The sequence below is a fragment of the Notothenia coriiceps genome, unplaced genomic scaffold (genome assembly GCF_000735185.1).
Source record: "Notothenia coriiceps isolate Sejong01 unplaced genomic scaffold, NC01 NC01_scaffold00032679, whole genome shotgun sequence".
Lineage (NCBI taxonomy): Eukaryota > Metazoa > Chordata > Actinopteri > Perciformes > Nototheniidae > Notothenia > Notothenia coriiceps.
The window spans coordinates 289,341-311,867 of NW_011365380.1; the positions used below are offsets into that span (position 1 = coordinate 289,341).

The 22,527-nt window shown below is 40.3% G+C and overlaps 1 protein-coding gene across 2 annotated transcripts; it reads left to right on the top strand.

Moving 5' to 3' along the window:
- Positions 1-226: 226 nt before the first annotated feature.
- On the top strand, positions 227-22,382 carry kcnn2 (potassium calcium-activated channel subfamily N member 2). 2 transcript variants are annotated; one of them, XM_010789224.1, is made up of 9 exons: positions 227-1,053; positions 1,442-1,537; positions 11,189-11,607; positions 11,889-12,030; positions 12,165-12,275; positions 12,361-12,488; positions 14,480-14,488; positions 17,407-17,476; positions 20,368-22,382. In XM_010789224.1, exons 1-9 carry the CDS (start codon positions 283-285, stop codon positions 20,641-20,643), a joined length of 2,022 nt encoding a protein of 673 aa, XP_010787526.1. In that variant the 5' UTR covers positions 227-282; the 3' UTR covers positions 20,644-22,382. The 2 variants fall into 2 exon arrangements, with proteins under 2 accessions (XP_010787526.1, XP_010787527.1); XM_010789225.1 differs by having other exon boundaries at positions 1,445-1,537.
- Positions 22,383-22,527: the final 145 nt, after the last annotated feature.

Consider the following 22,527-nt stretch of genomic DNA (forward strand, 5'->3'; position numbering starts at 1 on the left):
CAAGAGTGCAGGTATATCTCCTAAAAGATGAAAGCAGTAATATAATTTCTGTTGATCATAATGGAATGAGGCTGGGCTTCACGTCTCATGGTTGCAACCTTTTTTTCATGACGTCGAGACAGTTGTTTTGGTCCCCTCTGCCCAATCGGAGGCTGTGCTCTCATTCTACCGGAGCCGAAATGGGTCTATCCATGCAGCGGCTCTGTCCTCCCGTAAGTACCATAACGCCCTTCGTGGGGTGCTCTGTGGTACCCGATTGCTGCTTTAAACGGCAGCACTGACATGGAAACCCCATTGCAGCTGCAGAACGATTTCTTTCCAGAGCAGCAGTTCCAGCACTGTAAGTACCAGCACTACTGCGGGCGGGAGGATCGGATCGGCAAGCAGCACGACCAATGCTGCACCTGCAGTAGCTGCACCTGTGATGCGAGAAAAAGCCTCGTCTTTCGCGGGACGTCGCCGACCACTGTGGGAACTTTGAGGACACCTTCGGAAACGTCTTCGAGACAAGGTTGCCAGTACAGCGTCTGCGAGTTCACACCCTCTAGTCATGGTAGTTCATCCAGGCATCATCATCTTCACCATCAGCAGCAGCATTGCCGTGATCGGCAGCGGGGCAGCCTGGGCAGCAGCCACAAAGACAGTAACTCCTACAATGAAATAGCCATGAGCAGCTGCAGATACAACGGCGGCGTAATGCGGCCGCTGAGCAACTTGAGCTCGTCCCGCAGAAACATACACGAGTTCGATTCCGAGTCACAGCCTTTGCAGCCCATCTCAGGCGCAGATGCGTCGGACACTTTAGTATCCAAGCCGGACAATAATTCCACCACACTGATGCCTTACGCATCGGGAGACGGAGGGGGAGGCTGCGGCCACAGCGGCGGCAAATCGGGGAAAAAGAAGAACCAGAACATTGGGGAAAAGCTGGGGCATAGGAGGGCCTTGTTTGAGAAAAGGAAGCGGCTCAGCGACTATGCTTTAATCTTTGGGATGTTTGGGATCGTTGTTATGGTTATAGAGACTGAACTCTCATGGGGAGCTTATGGAAAGGTACGTATCCACACAGAAGCCAGACACTTAATTTATGACGCTGGCGGAAGAAGTAATTAAGACAGAACTTGTGCAAAAAGTGTTACATAAAAGTTATGTAAAACACTTTGTCTTGACTCACTGCAAAGTGTCCCAGGTAGTCACATTGTCACATGCAGGCCAAAAGGCCCACTGCTGTCCATTAATCAACCATAATAGTAGAAGATATCTCATGTCAGAATTTGTTGCAGTATAGGCTACACTTTAAGAAGCTGCATTGTTACTTACGTATGTTTTTTCAGGCTTGTATCTTACATGTTATAATAAGGCTGATTTACCATCATAAGAATGTGCTTTTATGTCATGATGTTGCTTGTTGTTTGGCTTTAGTGTTGTTGCTCTTTTCCAGGAGTCCCTGTATTCATTAGCTCTAAAATGCCTGATAAGCCTTTCTACAATCATTCTCCTGGGGCTGATAATCATATACCATGCAAGAGAGATACAGGTAATGTTGTCACACCTTTCTTATTCTTTAATTGTTGGTGTTGAATGGTCATCAGTACATGTCTCATCACTTTCAGTAAATGCTCCATTTGAGGTGAATTAACCCAACTTTAAAGGAAGTCACTAATAGGCTTGGTGGTCAAAATGTTCCAGAAAATTAGTATTTGCTGTCAGGGATGATGTTCTTTATTGACTTTCAAAATGTGCTACAAGAAGTAAGTTGTATAAGCAAGTGAAGTGCAATATGTTTTCTCTGTGCACTGTGGGACACACTCAACTCAATGAATTCATATCATTCTTTTTCATATTATTTTTCTTCCCAAAGTTACCATGAATAATGTCTGTCCCAGACTATATTGAACACCAAAAAAAGCCACACAGCCCTGAGATTGCATAAATGACAGTTGAGGTTTTTGCCCAGTAGAGTGTTGTAGACTGATGATCATCTTTTGAAGCGCCATTAACAGTTCATTATACATTTTGATAAGATTTAGGAACTCCTCGCAAGGCTCAGTGGATGAATATAGATTGTCGGCGTCCCCTGAGATGTTCCAACACTTGGGTAGTTTTATGACCTTGCCTCGGAGCATTGTTGCATTACTTACAGTTCTTCCTGCGCTTCAGCACTTGTGTCTTTGTGTAACAGCCACAGAATGAATTGTGCCACTGTCTGCACGGTGGATGTATGTTGCCAGAAAGCTTTCATGTATCAGAAACTGTCTTTTCTTTTTTTTTAATTAAATCAACCTAAAAGGAAAACTTGTCTTGAAAAGAAACCCAACTCAAGCATTTTTGTCAAATCTTGAATGACACAATGTGTAATCATGGTAATGGGGGATAACGAAAATGTTGATTAAAAAAAAAACCTTTAGTAGAATTATATTAGCTGATCCAGCTTTTTTTAATATGATTATATGTAAGATTGAGAATATGTTTCAGGACACAGTAAATGTTACATTTTGACAATTTATCTTTTGCATTTAAAGTTGCATTATTCATCAGCGTTGTTGGAAAATGTAGTGCTTACTAGTCCCAGTGGAGAATCAGTTATTGAAAAAGACCAACAGTGAAAGTATTGCCCCCTCACAAGTTTCATTGTAAGCCTTTCTTTATGAGGAATGATAGAAATACACAACATTACCATATTTCAATGCATAACAGAAGAGTTGTCCTTTCCCCAGCAGACAGTTCCCAGTAGCTGTTTATAAATTACAAAGCATACTGTAAGTTTGCATGAGAGTATCGTATATCAGTCTTCCCTCCCATGGCCTCCGCACCTTTTACTTAATCCTGTGTAAATTATTCAATTCTTAAACTGAGCTTCTTGCTTGTGTTAACTTTTCTTGATGATAAATAATGTAGTGATTTAGTTGTGACTAATATCTGGCAAAGGTGCATTTTTCATCACGGCAGGTTTCCATTTAGAGTTTTACAACAGATTGTGTTAAATGAGTAGTTGTGCCTCAGCTGTACGTTTATGGTCGTTGTAAACCAGTTAAGTGCTTAAGCTACACACTTTTGTTCACTGTTTCCCATATATTCTTGCTGTCATGGTGCAGCAACACATCTGTATTTGTTAATATAGTGATAATAGCTGTTTAAAAAAAAGCTATAAGCCGCTTTATTTTATATAGTAAATGGTTTTCAAGCAATACAATTTCCTTCACACTGAAATGTTCATTGTTAGCTCCTAAACAAGCTTTTTTTCCCCCATTCCTTTAATTGTCAGTAGCTGCACATTTACCACACCGGAAGGCTGTTTCAAACCTCTTTGATCCAGACTCCTCTGGCAGTCATGTCGATATCCAAAACATTTCTCACCCCAGATAGCGCTCTCTCGTTTCACAATAACATTTCCTCTTTTGCTGACCCAGAAAGGTTTATTGAGGCAATTGTTTGCCCTTGAGTTGATTACTGCAATGCACTCTTCACCACATATCCCCTCTTCACAATGATTTATACACCATTTACTGAAACGTTGAAGCCTGAACACTTAAATGAATCAGAAAATGTCATCGCGTCACTTCAGTGTTACTCACTCCCTGCTCCTTCTCTATAAATGTTGATTGTAAGGTCTGGCCTCTAATTCATCAAGTCCTCTTTGAAACAAACTATCAGCCAGTTCCTGGAAACTGACTCCGTCTTACTATTTAAATCCAGTTCATGGTGTTTATGTTTCAACTTCCACCAAACACTCCAGCTGCTCCGTAGCTTTCCTGCCTGAGGGACTTCAGTGCCTGTTGTTGCTAGTCTGTCAATGCTTTGTTCCTGCAGACTGACATGACATTACATGTCACTTATTAGACACTTTTATCCAAAGCGACTTACATACTCAATACTGTGGGCAATCCCCACAGGAGCAATTTGGGGTGAAGTTTCTTGCCCAGGGACACAACAACATGCTGACTGCAGTGGGGTTTGAACCTGTGACCCCCTGATCCAAACACCAAGGCACAACCCACTGCACCACACGCCTCCACTGACCTATGTACTTGCACAACACACACACACACACTCACATGCACACACTGTTTACTATTGTGTTCCCTTTTCAATTTTCTGCACTTTCGTCATTTGCATCTGATAAACATATGTGGTTTGACTTCATTTGCATTCATTCTAAATGTTTCCATTTTATTTTTCCAAGTCTGGTCAAGAGCCATAATGTTTCAATGTACCCCTGACCCCTGTTTTTAACACTTATCGTTGTTTCATTTGCAAACTTGTAGTCTTCTTGTCCAACTGACGCTGACTCAAGTGATGTCCTCAGATGCAAATTATGAGACCTCTAGAAACCCAAAAGGCATGTGATATATTGTCAGTTCCCCTTTAAAAATCTGCCGAGCTAAGCTAATACACTGAAATGAGTAAAATTCCAAAGCTTATCCAGAGCCTCATACATTATACAACTATCTTCAGATGCTGTGATGTACTCCAAATGACCAGTAAATGGACTTCGACATGAAAGCATCAATGGAGAGCTCTTTTACGTCATAGCGTTCCTACATAGAATTTCACTGAACAAACACAAACCTCCTAATTGACTCCATACATGGTATTACAACCATCTCACCCTGTTGTGTTATTCAGAATACTGAATGTTCCTGTTTTGTAGACCCCACTTCATTTTTGTTATGCCTACATGAAGCAAAAGTGAAATTAGTAAAGTGCTTTTTCTAAAGTGCACTTCTCCATGTGAGAATTGTTGCTCCTGCAGTGAAATAGATTATGCATGCACACCCATGTGTACTCACAGATGCCTGTCAGATGTAGAAGCATAAGTCAGGATGATGAAATATTTCTTCACCACTTCTAGCCCCTTAAAACTGATTTACTTGTCAGAATCGGTAAAGACGGTGCCCTCTCATGTTACGGGGTATACCAACAGGAAGTTATTCCTCCTCAGAGTGAATGAAATCTCAAAAGGTCAGGTCAGAGAGTTCAGATGTTGGACACCAGCTGTCATTTGAAATTGTTTAGGGATACATGTGCTGAGCTGCGGTGGCAGTGATGGTGACCTACAGAGCTAAGTGCATTAACAGAGATGAAAAGTGTGTTCTGCTAAATATCCACAGACCTGTGCAGCCGTTTACAATCAAAATACATCATATTCATTATTTGTACATATTGATGTTGTTCAGTGTCTTTTTGTACTTCTTCTTCAAAGGTTATTGGCCTGATTTATCCCCGCTGATGTCTCTTGTAACAGCTGGCGATCCGCCTGAGGAATTCTTAGACTTTTCAGTTGAGTTTGCTGCGTTGGCAGGCAGCGACTTACTGTACAGGTCGAGTGGAAGTCTATAGCTGCTGCATGCCTTTGATTTGTCATTGTCAAAGTCTGATATGAGCTACGAGCTGGGAGCATCATTCTGCTCTCGCTGCTGAGATAGTTGATGAGTTCACCTTTTTCCCAAACAGACAGGAACTGACATTTGTTGGAGTTTTCTCTCCTCGTATCAAAGGCTTGTTGCCGAGGGGCATTTGTGTTAAGGCCATTGTTTTGTCGCCATACCTCGTCATGACAGTTCTGCTGAGTTTTCTTAAACTAATGCAAAGTGCTTTGGGGGCTGTTCTGTCTTTGATGTGTATACTTTTTGTGATAAAACTCCAGCACTGATGTTTTCACAGTTGCACAGCATTACATTTTACAATCTGCAGAAAAGATAAAATAACAACAAATATCCAAAACTGTGCCAGAGAATCCTGCCAAAGTCAAACTTGGCCGTGCTTGTCAGACCGCCTCTGGGTGCGTGTATGTGTTAGAGATATGGTGTAACTTCAGGACATGCTGTGCGTTTCTCACAGCGAAATCTGTCCTCTACCTGAGACTCCAGACAGGAGTCAGATAACCACCACTGGCTGGTTACCTCAGAGTTTTCACTGAACATACAGAATTTCAAGGGCAGAGACACGCCGCCTCCCATAGAGTTTAGATTCCTTGAAATGATTGAAGCTCTTCATGTGACTCACATGCAGATGATCTTTAGGTTATTAATTTGTTGGCAGCAGCAGCCACACTTTAAAGAAAGAACGATTTATACAAGCTTTAACTTTGGCTCAGAGAGGCTTAACTTTGCTTGAATAGAAGAATGTGTATGCAAATGGAAGACTTAATTTAAGAAACAGAAGCAAACTGATTCTGTAACCGCTTCAGATTTACTCAGTAAAGTGGCCTCTTAGTGGCTCGCTTTGATATCATAAATAAAGCATTGCATTAATCGAGCAGGACCTCTCAACCTAATTCACTAATGAGATTGAGCGATTTCATTCTCAGGGACAAGATATATGTTCCCATCTCCACATTACACAGATTAAATATTGAGCCGGATTCCATTAGTTATATTGAGCGTTGTGAAACCAGTAACCAACCCAGTTTAGCATCGCAGGTGAGCTCCTCTGAGACGGCACAGTGTTGACGCATGCAGGCAGAGAAGTATCTCAGGACATATTCAGCCGTATTGTCCCTCGAGCTGACATGAATGAAACTTCCTCATGATGATGAAGGGGCATGCACTCTTAGAGATTAGACTGCATTTTGTGTCCATCAGAAAACAAGCTGAGAGAAACGTGACTGCTGGATTTGCCCTCAAATTGTCCTCGTCGTCACTCACTCAGTGTTTGTTCTCTGAGATGTGTTGCACAAAGCAGGGGCTTAATGTGGGTGCTCTTGTGCTTTTTTTTCACTGTGAGGAATACAGATTTTTTGGAAAGAGACGACATTTTGTCCGGGGTCAATGTTAAAATTAGGTTTAGAATAAGGCTTGCGTACTCCAATGTCCATAATAATAAATAAGAACACAAAACCTTTAAGAAAAGAGTCCTTAAAACAATCAATTCAATGTTTCTGTTTAATTTTAACCGAAGAGAATTAGTTTGTCTGAGGTCCGCCCCCCTCTTTGAAATGTCTTAACCATTTTTAATGAATTTCCCTGAAATGTTTTGCAGTGATTCATAGTCTCCAGAGGATGAACAGATGACTCAAGCCTATTGATTCCCTGACTTTTCCTCTAGCGCCACCATGCGTTTGATATATGGTTTTGATTGAAATGTCTCAACTGTTCGATTACAATTAAATCAGTTCAGATATCCATTTCCCCCTCAGGATACATTTCTTACCTTTTATTGCCACCATCTGGTCAAAAGGAAATACCTGCAAAACATTCCCATCAGCCTCAGCTGTACTTTGTGTGTTGTGCCGACTAGCACATGTTGGCATGCTAACGCACTGAATAAGATGTTGGACATGTTAAACACCAGCATGTTAGCTTTATCATAAAGAGCTAGAAAGGAAATGATATGGGCAAATGAGACCAAAACTATCTGAATGCCGATGCCAGTAATGTTTAGTGAGAGGTTGCGTTTACTTGATTAGTAATTTAAATCAGGTTACAAACTTTCCATGTTTTCAATTTGTATTTTTGTTGGGTTCAGAAACTGATGTTCCTCTTTGTGTTTGTGTAAGGTGGAAGTTCCTTATGACAGATCTTTGTTTGTTTCTCCTTTGTGGTGTGTTTTATTCACATCCTTGAATCCCTCTTCAGTACACATGAATGATATTTGATTTATATTGTGATATAAACAGATAGACAGTATCGTCAAAGGCTTGTTTTTTCAACCATGTAAGTTAGCTAACATTTTAACTCCTTTTACTTGCTGTGTTTAAATTATTTGGCAGCCTCCTGTAACTAATTTATAAGTGTCCTGTTTCATTATGTCTGTCTTAATTCCTAATTCTCAGTGTCTTCCTCTACATCGTATTATGATTAAAGACATGCAGTTTAAGGTTTTTCCACTGCAGATGTAATTTCCTCCACCTCCCTTTACTTCCACATGCTCTGAAGTAAAGGGCCCTTGAGTATTGTATTTCAGCTCTTCCATTACCATAATTGCTTTTAACCACCAAGTAGGCTTTCCTTATGCAACCTGCGCTTAAATGTTTAATTGCATTGTTTTGAGGTAACAAACTTTTTAACTGCTTTTGAAAGGACGCCTGTGTTGTTCAAAATGTAAAATAAAACGCTGCTTGTGCAGTGTGCAAACAATAGATTTGCACGCATTCAGAACACTAACCCTGTAAGTAAGAAACCGTAGCAGAATGGAGTCACAGCTTGTGTTTCCATGTCTACATTACACTCACTTGTTAAGCCCTACAGGACGAGCTTGGTTAGAGTTACACACTTCTTTGACAGATGTCAGTTTGTTAAAAGAGCTCGGTGTCGCTCATTTGATATGAACAACTGCCTCTGAACATTTAATGAATGTGTTTTCTGTGTTTGGGGGAAACTTTGATTGTACCCTTTAAATAAATATAAATGAGCTGCAGCGGCTTTGTGGGTCAGATGAACCGTTTGTTCGGGGCATGTGTTAGCTGTAGCTTGTTTTGTTTTTGTTGTTATGGACCAGCTTGTTGACAGTTGTTATTTCTTGTACAGTGGCTGTTGGACATATAATTGGCTCAGAAGCAGTAATAGGAGTGCAGTGTTTGTTGTTGTTGGGTCAGTGAAGTCTGTGTGTTGAAGCGCAGCGCTGCTGTAGTGCTGGAGAGCCTTAGAGGCTGTCAAACTGAAGCATGTGGAGCATTCATGTATGTCTGTGAGAAAAGTGGCCGTGCACACCATTATTGATTTGTGCTTTCTTTGTCCTTGAACATTTTGAATAAGGGCTTTCATTTCAGAATGAGAAAAATTACTACTTCAGCAATTCAATTTGATGTATTACTGTGAAATTTACAATCTAGGTCACTGATCCCATTAGCCCTCTAGGATTGGGACAGTTTTCCTTTTTTCTATAATGAACAATTCCAGGTTAAAACTAAATGAAGAGTAGTTAGCAAAAGCCCCAGTGTTGTGTGCCGTAAGTGTGTGTTAGAACATTGTACTTTAAAAACCTCTGTTCAATAAATCAATGTATACAGTATTTCAGGATTAAACAGCTAAGGGACTGTATGACAATTAGTTCGGAAGGGAGTGTGGGGCAAAACCTTATGTGTGACCCCACGGTTGTTGATACGTGACACAGAGAAAATAAAAAAACAACTACATTTCAAGTTTGATTTCAAGCTTACTTGTGATGAATGTAACTTTAGTTCTTATTTAATTCAGAATTTTAAAAAATACAAGCTAGTAAACCAATTCATTGCTCTGTGTACAACAAACATACTTTATTTGCCATGGCGCACACGAACAAAATATTTTTGATCTAACTTTACTGCAAGAAAAGGAAGGATTTAAATATAAATCCAAGCCATTTAAGAATACAAAAATGGAAGTCGTCCTCCTTTACAAAATCAAAAATGACATAACCCTCCAACTGTTATAACCCCGGCATCATTCTCCCTAATTATTTTGGTGTGATCCCTAACATGTGAAAACATATCCCATTCTCCCTCACTCTTTTTTATAAGTAATAAAAAATTCACTTGGAATCCACATTTTAAATATTAAAGATGCGCTGAACTCAAAGATGAATGACGCACAACCCTTTTCTTAGCGATGCCAAACTCTAAGCAAAAACATTGTACTGTGTGTGTGATATTTGCATTCAAATTCAGATAAGTCCCCGGACGATGTATAATTCATTATCCATATCAAGGAGCTGTCCGACAAATTGTAATCATGTGCAGATTTTTTCTTTCCTTTTGAGAGGCTTCTGCTCTCATGACAAATACAGCCGGCAGGAAACCTCGCCTGTATTTGCTGACGGCAACATTTAGTGAAATATCTGCTGCCAGTTGTGATGGCCTGTAGCAGGCAGAGGACCTTGAGGTGATCGAGTGGATAGAGTAGCAGCTGTGGAGGAATATCAGTGTGGTGTGTCAAGAAGGGGTATCATTTGACAAATGTGAGTGAATCCAATACAGTTTGATAGTATTTAATGTGTAAGCCACAGAGGCGAATATAACACTCGGAAAGAGGAGTAAGATTGAGAGTACATCTACGACTGTAAACATGACCATGGGACTGTGACCCCGCCGTTAGTTAAGGGTGAATGCACTGAGCAAGTGAAGCTTCTGGCCGAAGATAACTGTAGATTGGGTTGAAAGTGATGAGGAGGAGGGAGGGGACGGACAAAAAGAGGGCGCAGCAGAGGTGACCATGTGAGGAAACCTCTCTACATGACAAAGGACAGGGTGGAGAAGAGTAATGAGGGGTGTTGAAACCCGCCCACACTGAAGTCCCCGGTGCGACGCCCTACCTTCTGCTCAGGGTGGTCAGGCGATCAGAACTTAATGCTAATGTGGAGGCGGCAGATGTTCTCATCAATAAAATGCATACTGCATGCTGCTAATGAAACAGTTATTTTCTAATGCTTTTTACTCAAGGAGTCAGAAAGCAGAGGAATAACAAACCTTTTTGTCTTTTCTTACAACAAAGCACTTACTTTATATGAATTCTTCCCAGAGCCCAAGGTGATTTCTTGAAATGCTTTGTTTTATTCAACCAAAGCTAAAATAGCAAAGATGTTATATTTGCTACAATAATGACAAAGAGAAATAGAAAATCCTCCCATTCATGAAGCTGGAAACTGGAGTTTTGTATTTTTCTCTATTTTATATATTATATGATATATTGTATATCATAATAGCTGAATCATAATTCTTTTTGACAAATAGATAACAAATCTATTTAGCTGTAATTTTAAGTAACTTGCTACCTTACGGAAAGCAGTTGAATTCATTTTAATCAAACTAAAATAGGTAATCTCACGATTTTCTTAGAATACTGAAAGTAATAGAAATAACAGGCAGGTTAATTTTCTTTGAAAAATATACAAAAAAATGAATGCATGATTCTTCATGTTGCAAACTTCATCAGATACCCCAGTGCATATCTAAAGGCCATATTTGGCCTCAAGAGTGTGTAGCATCCTCTACTTATCATATGAGTTATCCAAATCCTCCAAAGGTTGTTTTTAGCAAAGGGATTAATTTGATGCTCTTTAAAATGGCCAGAAATAATATGATGCATATATCATTTATTTTAAATGGACAAAAATAGGGAGAAAAATGTCTGAGACTAAAAAATATGATTTAATGACCCAAGGCTATTTGTGACTTATAGTTTAATAGGGTTTAATGATTTCCTGTAGCTTGCTGTGTCACCATGATGGAAACTTTACCCTCTATCAGCCTCACCGTGCCCTTTCCTTGCAGTTATTTATGGTGGACAACGCAGCAGATGACTGGAGGATAGCCATGACATATGAGCGCATCTTCTTCATCTGCCTGGAGATCCTGGTGTGCGCCATCCACCCCATCCCAGGGAACTACACCTTCACCTGGACGGCACGTCTGGCCTACTCCTACGTGCCCTCCAAGACGGATGCAGATGTGGACATCATCCTGTCCATACCCATGTTCCTGCGGTTGTACCTCATCGCTCGCGTCATGCTGCTGCACAGCAAGCTCTTCACAGATGCCTCGTCCCGCAGCATTGGTGCACTCAACAAGATTAACTTTAACACTCGCTTCGTGATGAAGACCCTCATGACCATCTGTCCCGGCACCGTGCTGCTGGTCTTCACCATCTCACTGTGGATCATTGCTGCATGGACTGTGAGAGCCTGCGAGAGGTGCCTGGATCCCTTTCTCACGCTATGCAGCACTGCTCAGCATGAAACATAGATAAGGCATAAAAATAGATAATGCACACAGTGCTTAGCACACTGTGTCTAAGCATCGTAGAAAGATTCCCAGGAAATAATGAAAGTCCCGCAATATGCTGACAACACATTTTATCTCATGTGTAGAACTACCAGTATGTCTTTATGTTTTAAAAAAATGAGAATTAGTCATGAGGTTAATCTGGAGTGCATTGGATGCATGAACCTTATGCATTTATTATTTATTGCAGGTACCATGACAACCAGGACATAACCAGCAACTTTCTAGGAGCCATGTGGTTGATCTCAATCACGTTTCTTACCATTGGTTATGGGGATATGGTCCCAAACACGTACTGTGGGAAAGGAGTCTGCCTCCTGACTGGCATTATGGTGAGAAAAGCAGACTGAGTGCTTGCCTGTCAATATTCAAGTAATGGTAGTAACGTCTGTGTTACTATTATTTCGTAAAAGAAAAGAAAAATCCACATCAAGTATTTGTGCCTGAATGTCTTGCTATTTCACAGGGTGCTGGCTGCACTGCCTTGGTGGTGGCTGTGGTGGCAAAGAAACTGGAGTTAACCAAAGCTGAAAAACATGTCCACAATTTTATGATGGACACCCAGTTAACAAAAAGAGTAAGTCAAATCTTCACATTTTGGATAGTAACCTTTCTGATTTCTAAATTCAAATGTTTCCTCATTTATGTTTTTTGCTCTTTAGGTCAAAAACACGGCTGCGAATGTTCTCAGGGAGACGTGGCTCATCTATAAGAATACCAAACTGGTGAGGAAGATGGACCATGCCAGAGTCAGGAAGCACCAGAGGAAGTTTCTCCAAGCCATTCACCAGTAGGTACCCCGCTCTCAGCCGCGGACCCCCCTGTTCATGTCGTTCTAATTCCTTTCATCCAGAGTGTTCACTTGATACTGATGAAACACTCATCTCAAATCTGACTTGTTTGACACCTGTAGCAAAAATATGTGCTGGAGGATCTTTTGTTTGTTTCACATGACTTAACAAACTTTACATTTGCAGCTGTGGAAATTACTTGGCTTGTTGATTCGGCTTCAAAAAAGAGTGGTAAAATAGGCAAGAGAACTACATTTATGTGAATAGGATTCGCTGATGCATCAGAGGAGATTGTAATACATTTATATAAAAAAAGAGCAAGAATTGTCATTATGTAAGTTGCATGTGGAAATGGGATTTTACATGGAATGAGATTGTACTCCTCATAATTCCCGTGGGATATAATGGTAACAATCAGTCCTCAATTGTACAATTTTTGCAAAAATCTAATTTTACCTTGAAATATTCTCAAGTTACAGAATGGAAAGCAGTATGCTATTTCTTCTCTCACCTTACCTGCCACATTGACTGTTGTGTATTCCTTTTGCTGTAAATGTCAGGTTGACCTCGGGGCCTGACACATGTGGGTTCCTGCTTTTTTGCCGCTGGTCAGACACATACCTGTCAGCTAGTCTTTTAGTTGGTCCCCAAGGACCCCCGAGGTGCTATCTAACTCCAAAACAGTATTGATTTTAGCCGCACATCGCTCCTGTTTTTCTTCAACCTACAGTGCTTACAAGCACATCCAGTCTGTGGCCCTTTCCAACAACTGGCAATCCGCTCAGTGCTTCATTAAAATAACTAGAGGTGCATTGCTATTATGTAGCTTTATGCCCAAGTGAAATGTCCCCGGCTTGTATGTTTGTTTGCTGTCTGTGGTTTCATGTATGTATATGGATCTTTGTTGTGTGCAACCTTGATTTGCTCATGAATCTTTTGGACATACATTCATGTTTCAAAGACATAAATATGTTTGATTACAAGGTAGAGAGGTACTGAAACAACAACACTGTCTGCTGCTACTGCTGCTGCTGCTGCAACCTGCTTCCAGATTTGTGCTGTTTAATAGCGTTTTGTCACGGTCGCTGTGATGATGTCCTTGCTGTCTTATTCGGCCGATTCGCAGCGGTAATGACAGCGACTCATGTCCGCCTCCTGTTCTCTAGGACAGCCTGATAATGTAAAACCCTTGGAGCTAAATCTAAATCTATAGAGAACCAGATTCGGTGGGAAAAAGTCACGTCCAGCTTTGTGTGCAAGGACAACTACCGGTACTCGGCATGGAGTCAAAATCCTCCCGTCACACCTTTATCTTTTATCTATTTTGCTCTCAAGGTAGTGTGTTCACAGGCTTTATCTTGGAGAGTTTGAAGTATTGCCTGTAGGTGAGATGAATATAGGACAGGAAGTGTTCTGACAGCGAGCATTTCGCTCAAGTGGAGGATCGGAAAAGACCTACAGCATACCTTGACCTGTCATGAGGAAATAGCAAACATCATATCAGATACCATTGTGCCTGTTTCCGCTAGTCCAAGCTGCAAGGCAGTGAGAGGCACTTCCAGAAGTTTTCATGAATCACTGTAAAGGATGTGAGGTGTAAACATTTTTTTAATGGAGCCATAGACGCCTTAAGGCACTGTTTGTGTTGGGGAATGTTTACAGGAAGTTTGTTTTGATCTAGTGTGTTTCTGATAACCAGGACAAGTGTTCAAAAAAGGGATTAGACTTAGAGAGCAAGCAACGCTACAGCTACTGGAAAACAGTCCAAACTCAGAGACAGATAACACGCTGGTTGCAGGAAGAAATAAGTAAAGGGAAAATAGTTTCCGCTGTTCAGAAGTCAGGTGACAGCGTACCAATAAAGCTTTAAGCAGCCAGACTTGAGAAAACAGATTTTGCCATCTGAATATGTGTATCTAATGTTGTAATAATTCATTTGTCTACTTTATGTTTCCTTTTTTTTCCTGGTTGTGTCGACACAATGCAATAGAGCTCGAAAGTAAGTCTTCGCCTCACATGTAGATACAGACCTGTTGTGTGCATGCTAACGAGAGCTTGTCCTTGAACCCAATAATGTGACTAAAAAATTACACTCCCTCATTTGATAAGTGAAATTCATGACACGAAAAATGTCATAGCGTACACTGATCAAATCATTTTGCATGACATTATCATATTGTTGCAAATTATTTCATTTAAGATGCTACAAGGTTTACATTAGAGACTGAGTAACAATTTGATAAAACATACATTAACCTCACATTTGCCATTTACCATTTTAAAACCAAACGGCTTTCAATAACAAACACCTTTTTTACGTCTTATTATTGGGTATACTTTTGCTGCACTTCATAGACACACCCATGATGCATCTTAAGTGAATTTCAATTATCGGTGATGGAGGGTGTTTTTCTTTCCATTTCTGCATGGATGTGATGACAATTTGATCTTTAATCAGAAAGCCACTGATTAAACTCCAATCAACTGTGCTTTCACGTACCGAAGGATGACGACTAGAGCTCTACAGGAGACAGGCCTGCAGTAGCACAAGTATACAACTTACAATATCCCTCAAGTCATGTTATACAACTTAGCAGTCATGCTCATACCGATCAGGGCTCAGGGTCATCTTTCGGCGTGTGGAACCATTGTTACGCCTGTTCTGCTACATTTGCAGCCACATTTCCTCCATTTCTCTGTTGGATGACACAGTGGAAGACGCTGAGCTAGTGTTATCATGGCTGGTAAAGAGCATAATAACACTGACACATAGCCGTCATTTCTGCACTAAGTACAAGTATCAGAGCAATTAGTAGATACAGTTTAAAAGTCCTGAGGTCATTTGGATGGTGCTGTTTATCCCACCGCAGGCAGGATGTAGCGTGCATGCAAGCAAATGTCTAACAGTAAGTTCGAGGCCATTACAGCTCCTACATCCTGTGTCTCAGAGCAGTCAGACCATCCCCTCTGGGAATGCTGTCCCTTTCCCTTTACAAGGTTGAAGTGGGTATTATGGCACGGGGCAGGGCAGTGAATGCTTGTTAGCTCAGAGATCGGTGATTGGAGAAACAGGAAAGTGACCAGAGAGGAAGGTCAGGGTAAAGCCTCCTAGCAATCCCGTTTGTGCCCGAGAGGCTGCCACGGTGACCGACAGCATGAAGCTGTCAGCAGGGACAGTAAAAAAATAAAACAGACGGGCTGCAGAGTGGACACCCTGCCCATTACACTGAAGATAAATTAGCATTTCTTTCCACAATGAGGTAAAACGAGGTCATGACAAAGAAAGCAAGCCGAGAGGGTAAAAAATATGGCACAGCACTAACCGAGATTGCCTTAACTGATTTAGTGTGGTAGTGAAAAGCTTAGCGTAGCCCTTTTCCTTGATGAATAGCAAGCACATTTAGAGTGCCCATTGAAAAGGGGAAATGCTCATGAGGAGTGATTGACTGGGGGAAAGAGACACACATTATTCAAAGACAGGCCAAGTGGGTTTCCTCGTCCTAACCTCGAGCTGCCCTTTGCTTTGACCCCATCCCCAAGGTATTGGTCATCCAACTGTGAAATGTATAATTTCAACAGGTCTTACATCAACTGTAAGGTCATTTAACATTGAATATCTATGACCTTCCATCCCTTTGGATACACTTGTTTTTCTTTTATTTAAACACATGATTGATACAAGTTAAATATTAGTCTGTACTTGTCTTTAAAGTCTGCTTTGTATAAAGCATTTGGTCCTCCAATGTCAAGACACCCTCCTTGACCTTCAGTTGTCTTTAGTGACTTCCCTCTGAATGTGTACCCTGTCATCTTCGCTCAACATCCGCCTGTATTCAGGAAACAGAGAAATGATCACGTAATGCATGAGAATAGGTGCATTTCACCTAAATAACAGATCCACCCTCCCAAGGGCCCCTTAAATCCTCTATTCATAAATAACCTTATAATCACCTCAAACTGAATTCACTTCTCAGTCAGCCATAGGATGTTCTTATTACATAAGAAAATCTGAAACGTTGGCAAACCGGCCATCATGATGCTATTCTGTGTATTGCACCCAGTGTAATTTAGCATGCGTGGGTGATTCAGGAGAAAAAAAACCTCTTTAATATCTGGAAACCACGTGAGGTTGACTCTCTACAATACTGCACAGTTGCTGTTTTTGAGCCCTTTGAGAGGCTGAGTAAAAACAGGCCTTAGCAGCCTAATTGAACAGGCAATGTGAATAATTCAAGCATGTTGTATGAAGTAGGCAGTTTTTTAGGATGGTAGGATTTTTGGTGGATAAAAAAGTGGGCCATTAATTTACTGACACTGGGGAAATTATGCCTTTTATTCATTTTTTAACAAGTAATGAATAATTTTCTATTCATGATGGAAGATTCCTTTATAGGGCAGATTGTGTAATCCAAATGTTTGTATTGGAAAGTCTCAAAAGGAAAACAGTCCACATACTGTATGTGCAGCTGACAACTATCTAAAGAAACGGTATTCTCTATGTTAACATAAAACAGTGTTTGATATCTGTGGCTTTTGAGTGACTTAATAATTCATACAGAGGAAAAGTTGGTTTAACCAAAAAGATAAGTTTAAAGATAAACAGATGTTGGTGTTTTATCATCTGAAATGTTAAACTTTAGGACTTGATCAGTCCGCCGGACTTCTTTATTATGGTATGTATTGTTTGAATAGGATGTTGAGCTGGTCTCATTCTCCTCAGTGGCAGCCCCTCACCCTCTGTGGTCTCCTTTTCACTTGCATGCAGCTCAACCAAACAGACTGACCCCTGCATTATCGACACACATCCTGTGCATGTCCTGGGAGTGTTCTCCGTGTGTATGCCTTGTGTGTGCAAGATTTTAATGACGGTATTCTGATAGCGTTAATTTATTGGGTTCTGAATGGTCTTTTGTTCAGATTGAGAAGTGTTAAAATGGAGCAACGCAAGCTGAATGACCAAGCAAACTCACTAGTGGACCTTGCTAAGGTAAGCTAGACTAACAGTCTACTGCTGCATTGTACATTAGGCAACACAACTATCCTGATAAACTTCTTTCCTGTGTGATTGAATTCAATGCATGCTAGTTCACTCGCTGAATTAGTTGTGTCTTCTGATATAATAAAGTCTACAGGTGTCAAATAAACAGACAGAATGATTATATTTACATCTGTGTGATGCCTCTGGTTGTCTGCACTCCACTGAGATTCTGTTTTTTTGGGTTTGAAATAATAACTATATTTTATTTCACAATGTAAATTACTATCCCCAGTACATGTTCTTTGGAAAATAGTGAGGAGAAACCCCTTTCTGCCGGTGCCGTTTTACACTTTATGTATTCTCTGATGTTTGTCTCCAGATGCACTAAACAGAAGTTAAAAAAACCTTAGGGAAAGACCAGGCAGTGTGCCAGCCTGACACAGCAGAAACAGTAACCTGGGAAGGGAGACACACTGTGATCTGATGATTCAGCCAGAAGTTAAGGCAGAGAAAGGGGGGAGAGAAAGGCAGGGGCTTTGACATTCAAACGTACAGCACAGTCAAACTCGATGCAGGCCAGCGTGTCACGTAAAGTATTAGTAAGTATTGCCCAATCACCTCGCGCTGTAAAACAGCAGCGAGAGTTGGGATGTGACATTGGATAAAAAAGTGGCTTAAAGCCAGTGCTGGATATATAAGCGCTGTTATAAGAGTCTGTTGCCATAAGAGGGCAGCACAGCCTCAGTCTCCTTGTGCTTTTTTCTGGAAAGATGGAGCTAAATAGAGCTGAACATACCATTGGCAGCTGCATTGCCACTGCAGTGCAATGGGGAAAAAACACAATGTATCCCCTTAACTCATTATCTCCTCCCCAGTCTGAGGTATTACATTTGTTTGTTATTCTTTTTATTTGACACACTGTTTGAGTGAATGTTGTCTTTCCACAGCATTTACTTTTTTACATTTTGTCATTCAGACTGAATTAGATGTCCTCAAATTGCAAAATTGCTCACTGAAGCTACTGTTTGAAACGATCTCTGCAGCTCTCTTCTCTCGCCTTCTTTAATTTTGTTGTCCAGCACTGGACATATGGTGTCAATTTGTGGTTTTATTATACAGTTGAAGTTCATCCAACATAACCGCAGTTTCATCCTCTATTTTTATGTGTTCCCTTCCTATGATTTACTAAGGCCATTTTTTTTGGTCTCTAGCATTTTATGCCATCACTTTTTAATGTGTTTTTTTTTTGCAATTCATGATTTACAGATGAGGCTCAGACTTGAGTCAGTTTAGCTCCACATGCAATACATTTCTGAGACATAGAATAAAATGACTTGTATGAGATAATACATCCATACATATATTTATATATTTTATCAATACACAAGCTTTTAAAATGTTGAATTGCAATTATGAGCAACTGACCTATGACATTTATTTAGTATTTCATTTATGTTAAATCCATGATACAAACCCTTGTCTCCACTAGCTGTCAGGGTGAGCGCTGTCACTGCTACTTTAGTTTTCTCTGATTCACATAAACAACACATCCCATTACTCCCGCCTCAAATCAGAAGTGGACAAGGTAAGTGATGGATGACATCGCCTCCAGGCTGCCAGCAGGGATTATTAGTCCTCCGCTGAATAATACCTCAGAAACCGCCCTGCAGCAGCATCACTTCCACAACTCATCCCAAATGTGACATGGATTTCTTTAGAGTATTGTTGACTACTTTTAAAGAGTGAACCTCTGAGTTAAAAAGCAGAAGCTACAGTATATTTTACTGATGCATCAAAGGAGCAGAAAGCATCATGCGTAATCAGCAGGCACCTTTCCTATCTCCTCAAGGTTAAAGGATAATATACTCTCCTCTGCGTGGTAACGAGAAGTCTTGTAAGCTGGTCATATAAAATCTACCCTTCTCAACTGAACTTTGCCAGAAAGCTGTCCTCATGGTTGTAATTTAAGCTGATGTTGCCCCCGGACTGGATCACTTGCTGTCAAATTGCAGCCAATAAACTCGATAACAAAGAATCTATTATGGTACCATAAATAAAGCTTTTACTTTAACTTGTAATATTTGATTTGTAATTTTGGCAGGATTTGTATGATGCTTACTGATATTTATATTTCCTCCTATTGCTTTTTGTGTTAGATGCTGAGATTGTAGGATGGGTTAAAAATTGTTTTAATATGGTATTAAAACAATTCCCATATCAAAGTTCAGTACAAAATACGTAAAACGTTTAATTTGAGGCTACAGCTGTGGGATTCAGGGGGGTCGCATTAAGTGGGTAATTTCCAAAGTAACTTTGTTAAAAAAATCTTCCTTTGTGTTATTTCCCCTCCACTGTAACTCGGAGAGTGAATCCTTTCAACTGAAATACAAAAAGGGGAAATACAAAGACTGTAATTTTACTAACTTTGGCTGCTGAAGCCTCATATTAAATAGTGTCCCTATCACTTACACTGGAATCACTTGAGAGGGGGATATCTTTGCCAGCACAGAACAACGAGAAAAGACAATTGCCAGAACTATTAACACTTTCAATGTTCAACTGGGTATATGAGTCTTGTTTTCTGAAATACCACTAATAGTGAGTAACGACTGATCCATTCATATGTTTTTTTCTATTATTTAAAGTCTGAACAGAATGTGTTGCAAGTGAATATCTAAAGTGGAGGTTACGTTCTTCTATTTCACTTCACTTCTTTTCCAGAATGAAATCTTTCAACTGTATAGTTATTGAAGCATCAAAGTAGCCTTTCTTTTTCTGCCTGTTTCATCCTGATTGTTAATAATGGGTAGATACAGTATGTTATTTTCAGGTTGTCAATCAAAAATAACACCAATTTGAAAAATGACAATATTAAGTGTATTTCCTCTCCACTCTTTCAGACTCAGAATATCATGTATGACATGATATCGGACTTGAATGAGAGAGGAGAGGACATGGAGAAGAGGATTGCGCTGCTGGAGACAAAACTGGAGACTCTACTGAGTAACTTGCAGGCTTTACCGGGACTCATCAGCCAGGTCATCAGCCAGCAGCACAGGGACTTCCTGGAAGTGCAGCTCCAGCCTTATGACAAACACAGCCCTGAGCGCTCACAGTCAGTGTCCCGACGAAGGTCGTCCTCCACAGCACCGCCCACATCCTCAGAGAGCAGCTAGAGTCCAAGGGGCATGCCTCCACTGATGACTTTTGCCATCATATGGCCAAGTTGCATTTATCGTAAAGCCTTATGGTTTCAATAAGTATTATCCAAATTCTGATGACAGAATCCACAATACTGGGGACAATGCATTTTAATGGATAACTTCATGCTGTTATTTGTTTTCTAATACCTCAAAAGATGATGTTATCCTTGCTCTGGTGACATGACCCCAAAGGCACTTCCCTCAGTAAAAGGCCTATCGATGGGGGCACGATACAAACTCTACTCCATCTCTATGCAGAGATAGCCAGTTTTACGTGGCAAGGTAACCATAAGTGAAACTATTGCACTAAAATAGTGCTTCTCACAGACTTTGTGCTTCCGCTGACTTGAGTCAGTTGCCGTGTTCCTCAAAGCAAACTGAGAAATCACTGAGAAATCAGTCAAGAAGCATGACAGTGATATTGGGGAAAAGTGCTGTGTTTGATGGACTGGAGTGAACTGAGAGGAGGCTGCAGATGAAAATCACTGCTGCACACTGTCACTCAGAGATAACTTAAAAAAGCTTGAAATGAGGGAAAAAAGCATATATCTTTTAGGTTAGGAACAGCATCAACTATAGCGATTTTCCTTTGCAGGGCGCCCCTGTAGAATGACTATTTTTGGGGCGACACTGCAAATAATTTAATCCTTTAGTCAAAATGAATGCATCAAAATCTGTACTTGCACTTACTTTTTAATCAATGCACTTCAATGCTGACTGACGTATTATATAAAAATGCGTTGCTCATTAAAAGAAGAACATTTGAGATGTTTGGGCATGGGTTTATTATTGTCAATTGTCAAGTTGTGGCTAATGTTGATGAATCAAGTCAAAGCCCTTTTTCCCCCACAAAGAAGCATTAACTTAGAGCTGTAGAGATATGCAGGAGTTTATTTAGTGGTCAGTAATTACCCCTTGTCTTGCTGTGTCTCACCTCCTGTTCATTTTTTCCCTGTGCTATTTATGCTTGCTGTCCCCCCAGCCGGGCAACAACAAATGCTGAACAACAACTCGCTGAAACACGTATCTACCTTTTAAAAAGAAAATGCCTATTTTTATATATTTTGATGAGGACAAGCACACCTCCTACAACTAAACAAACAATAACGGGGATGTATGAAGCGACAGATTCAGCATATCTAGCATTTGGTTTAAAATGTATTGGACTGTAGTTAAGATACATAAGTTGTCTATTCAATTATTTCCTGATCTTGATTATGGACTATTTCAAATTTATATTATTCTTTAGATTGCATTTACTTTTTACAACAAAGGCTTTTGATGACAATTTTTGACTGAGCCGGATGAGCAATATTCAAGAGCAGAGCTGGTAAATCTATCTACAATTTGTATTAGGTTTTGAATTGTTCAAAAGTAAAAAAATATGTATAAGTAAATATCCTCTTTGGCTTTTCATACAGTCAATCTCTGTATCGACTGTTTGAAAAGCCCTGATGTGGCCAATATACCCACTAGATAGATAATATTCACTATACGAACATAGTTTTAATGCAACCTTTATTAAGGTTCACAGAGCATAGCATGGGCCAGAGGAGTTAATCCAACTGACAGCACTGATCTTGTTCAACCAGCCCACCCACTGACCAACAAGTCAATGATGGTCAACAAAATGACAGATGTTCAGTCCACAAACTTCAGCAACATAGAAACCAATGAGAGATTATACTGTATGCGACTTAAACAATAAACAATTAAACAATAACAAATATGCAAGTTGTCTGCATCCTTTTTTTGTTGTGAGAGGATTTGTATTTATGTTTGTTTGGGTGTGTTAAATTAGATTTTTGGCATGACAACCTTTGATTGTCCACTGACCAAGACAAATAAAGGTAGGTG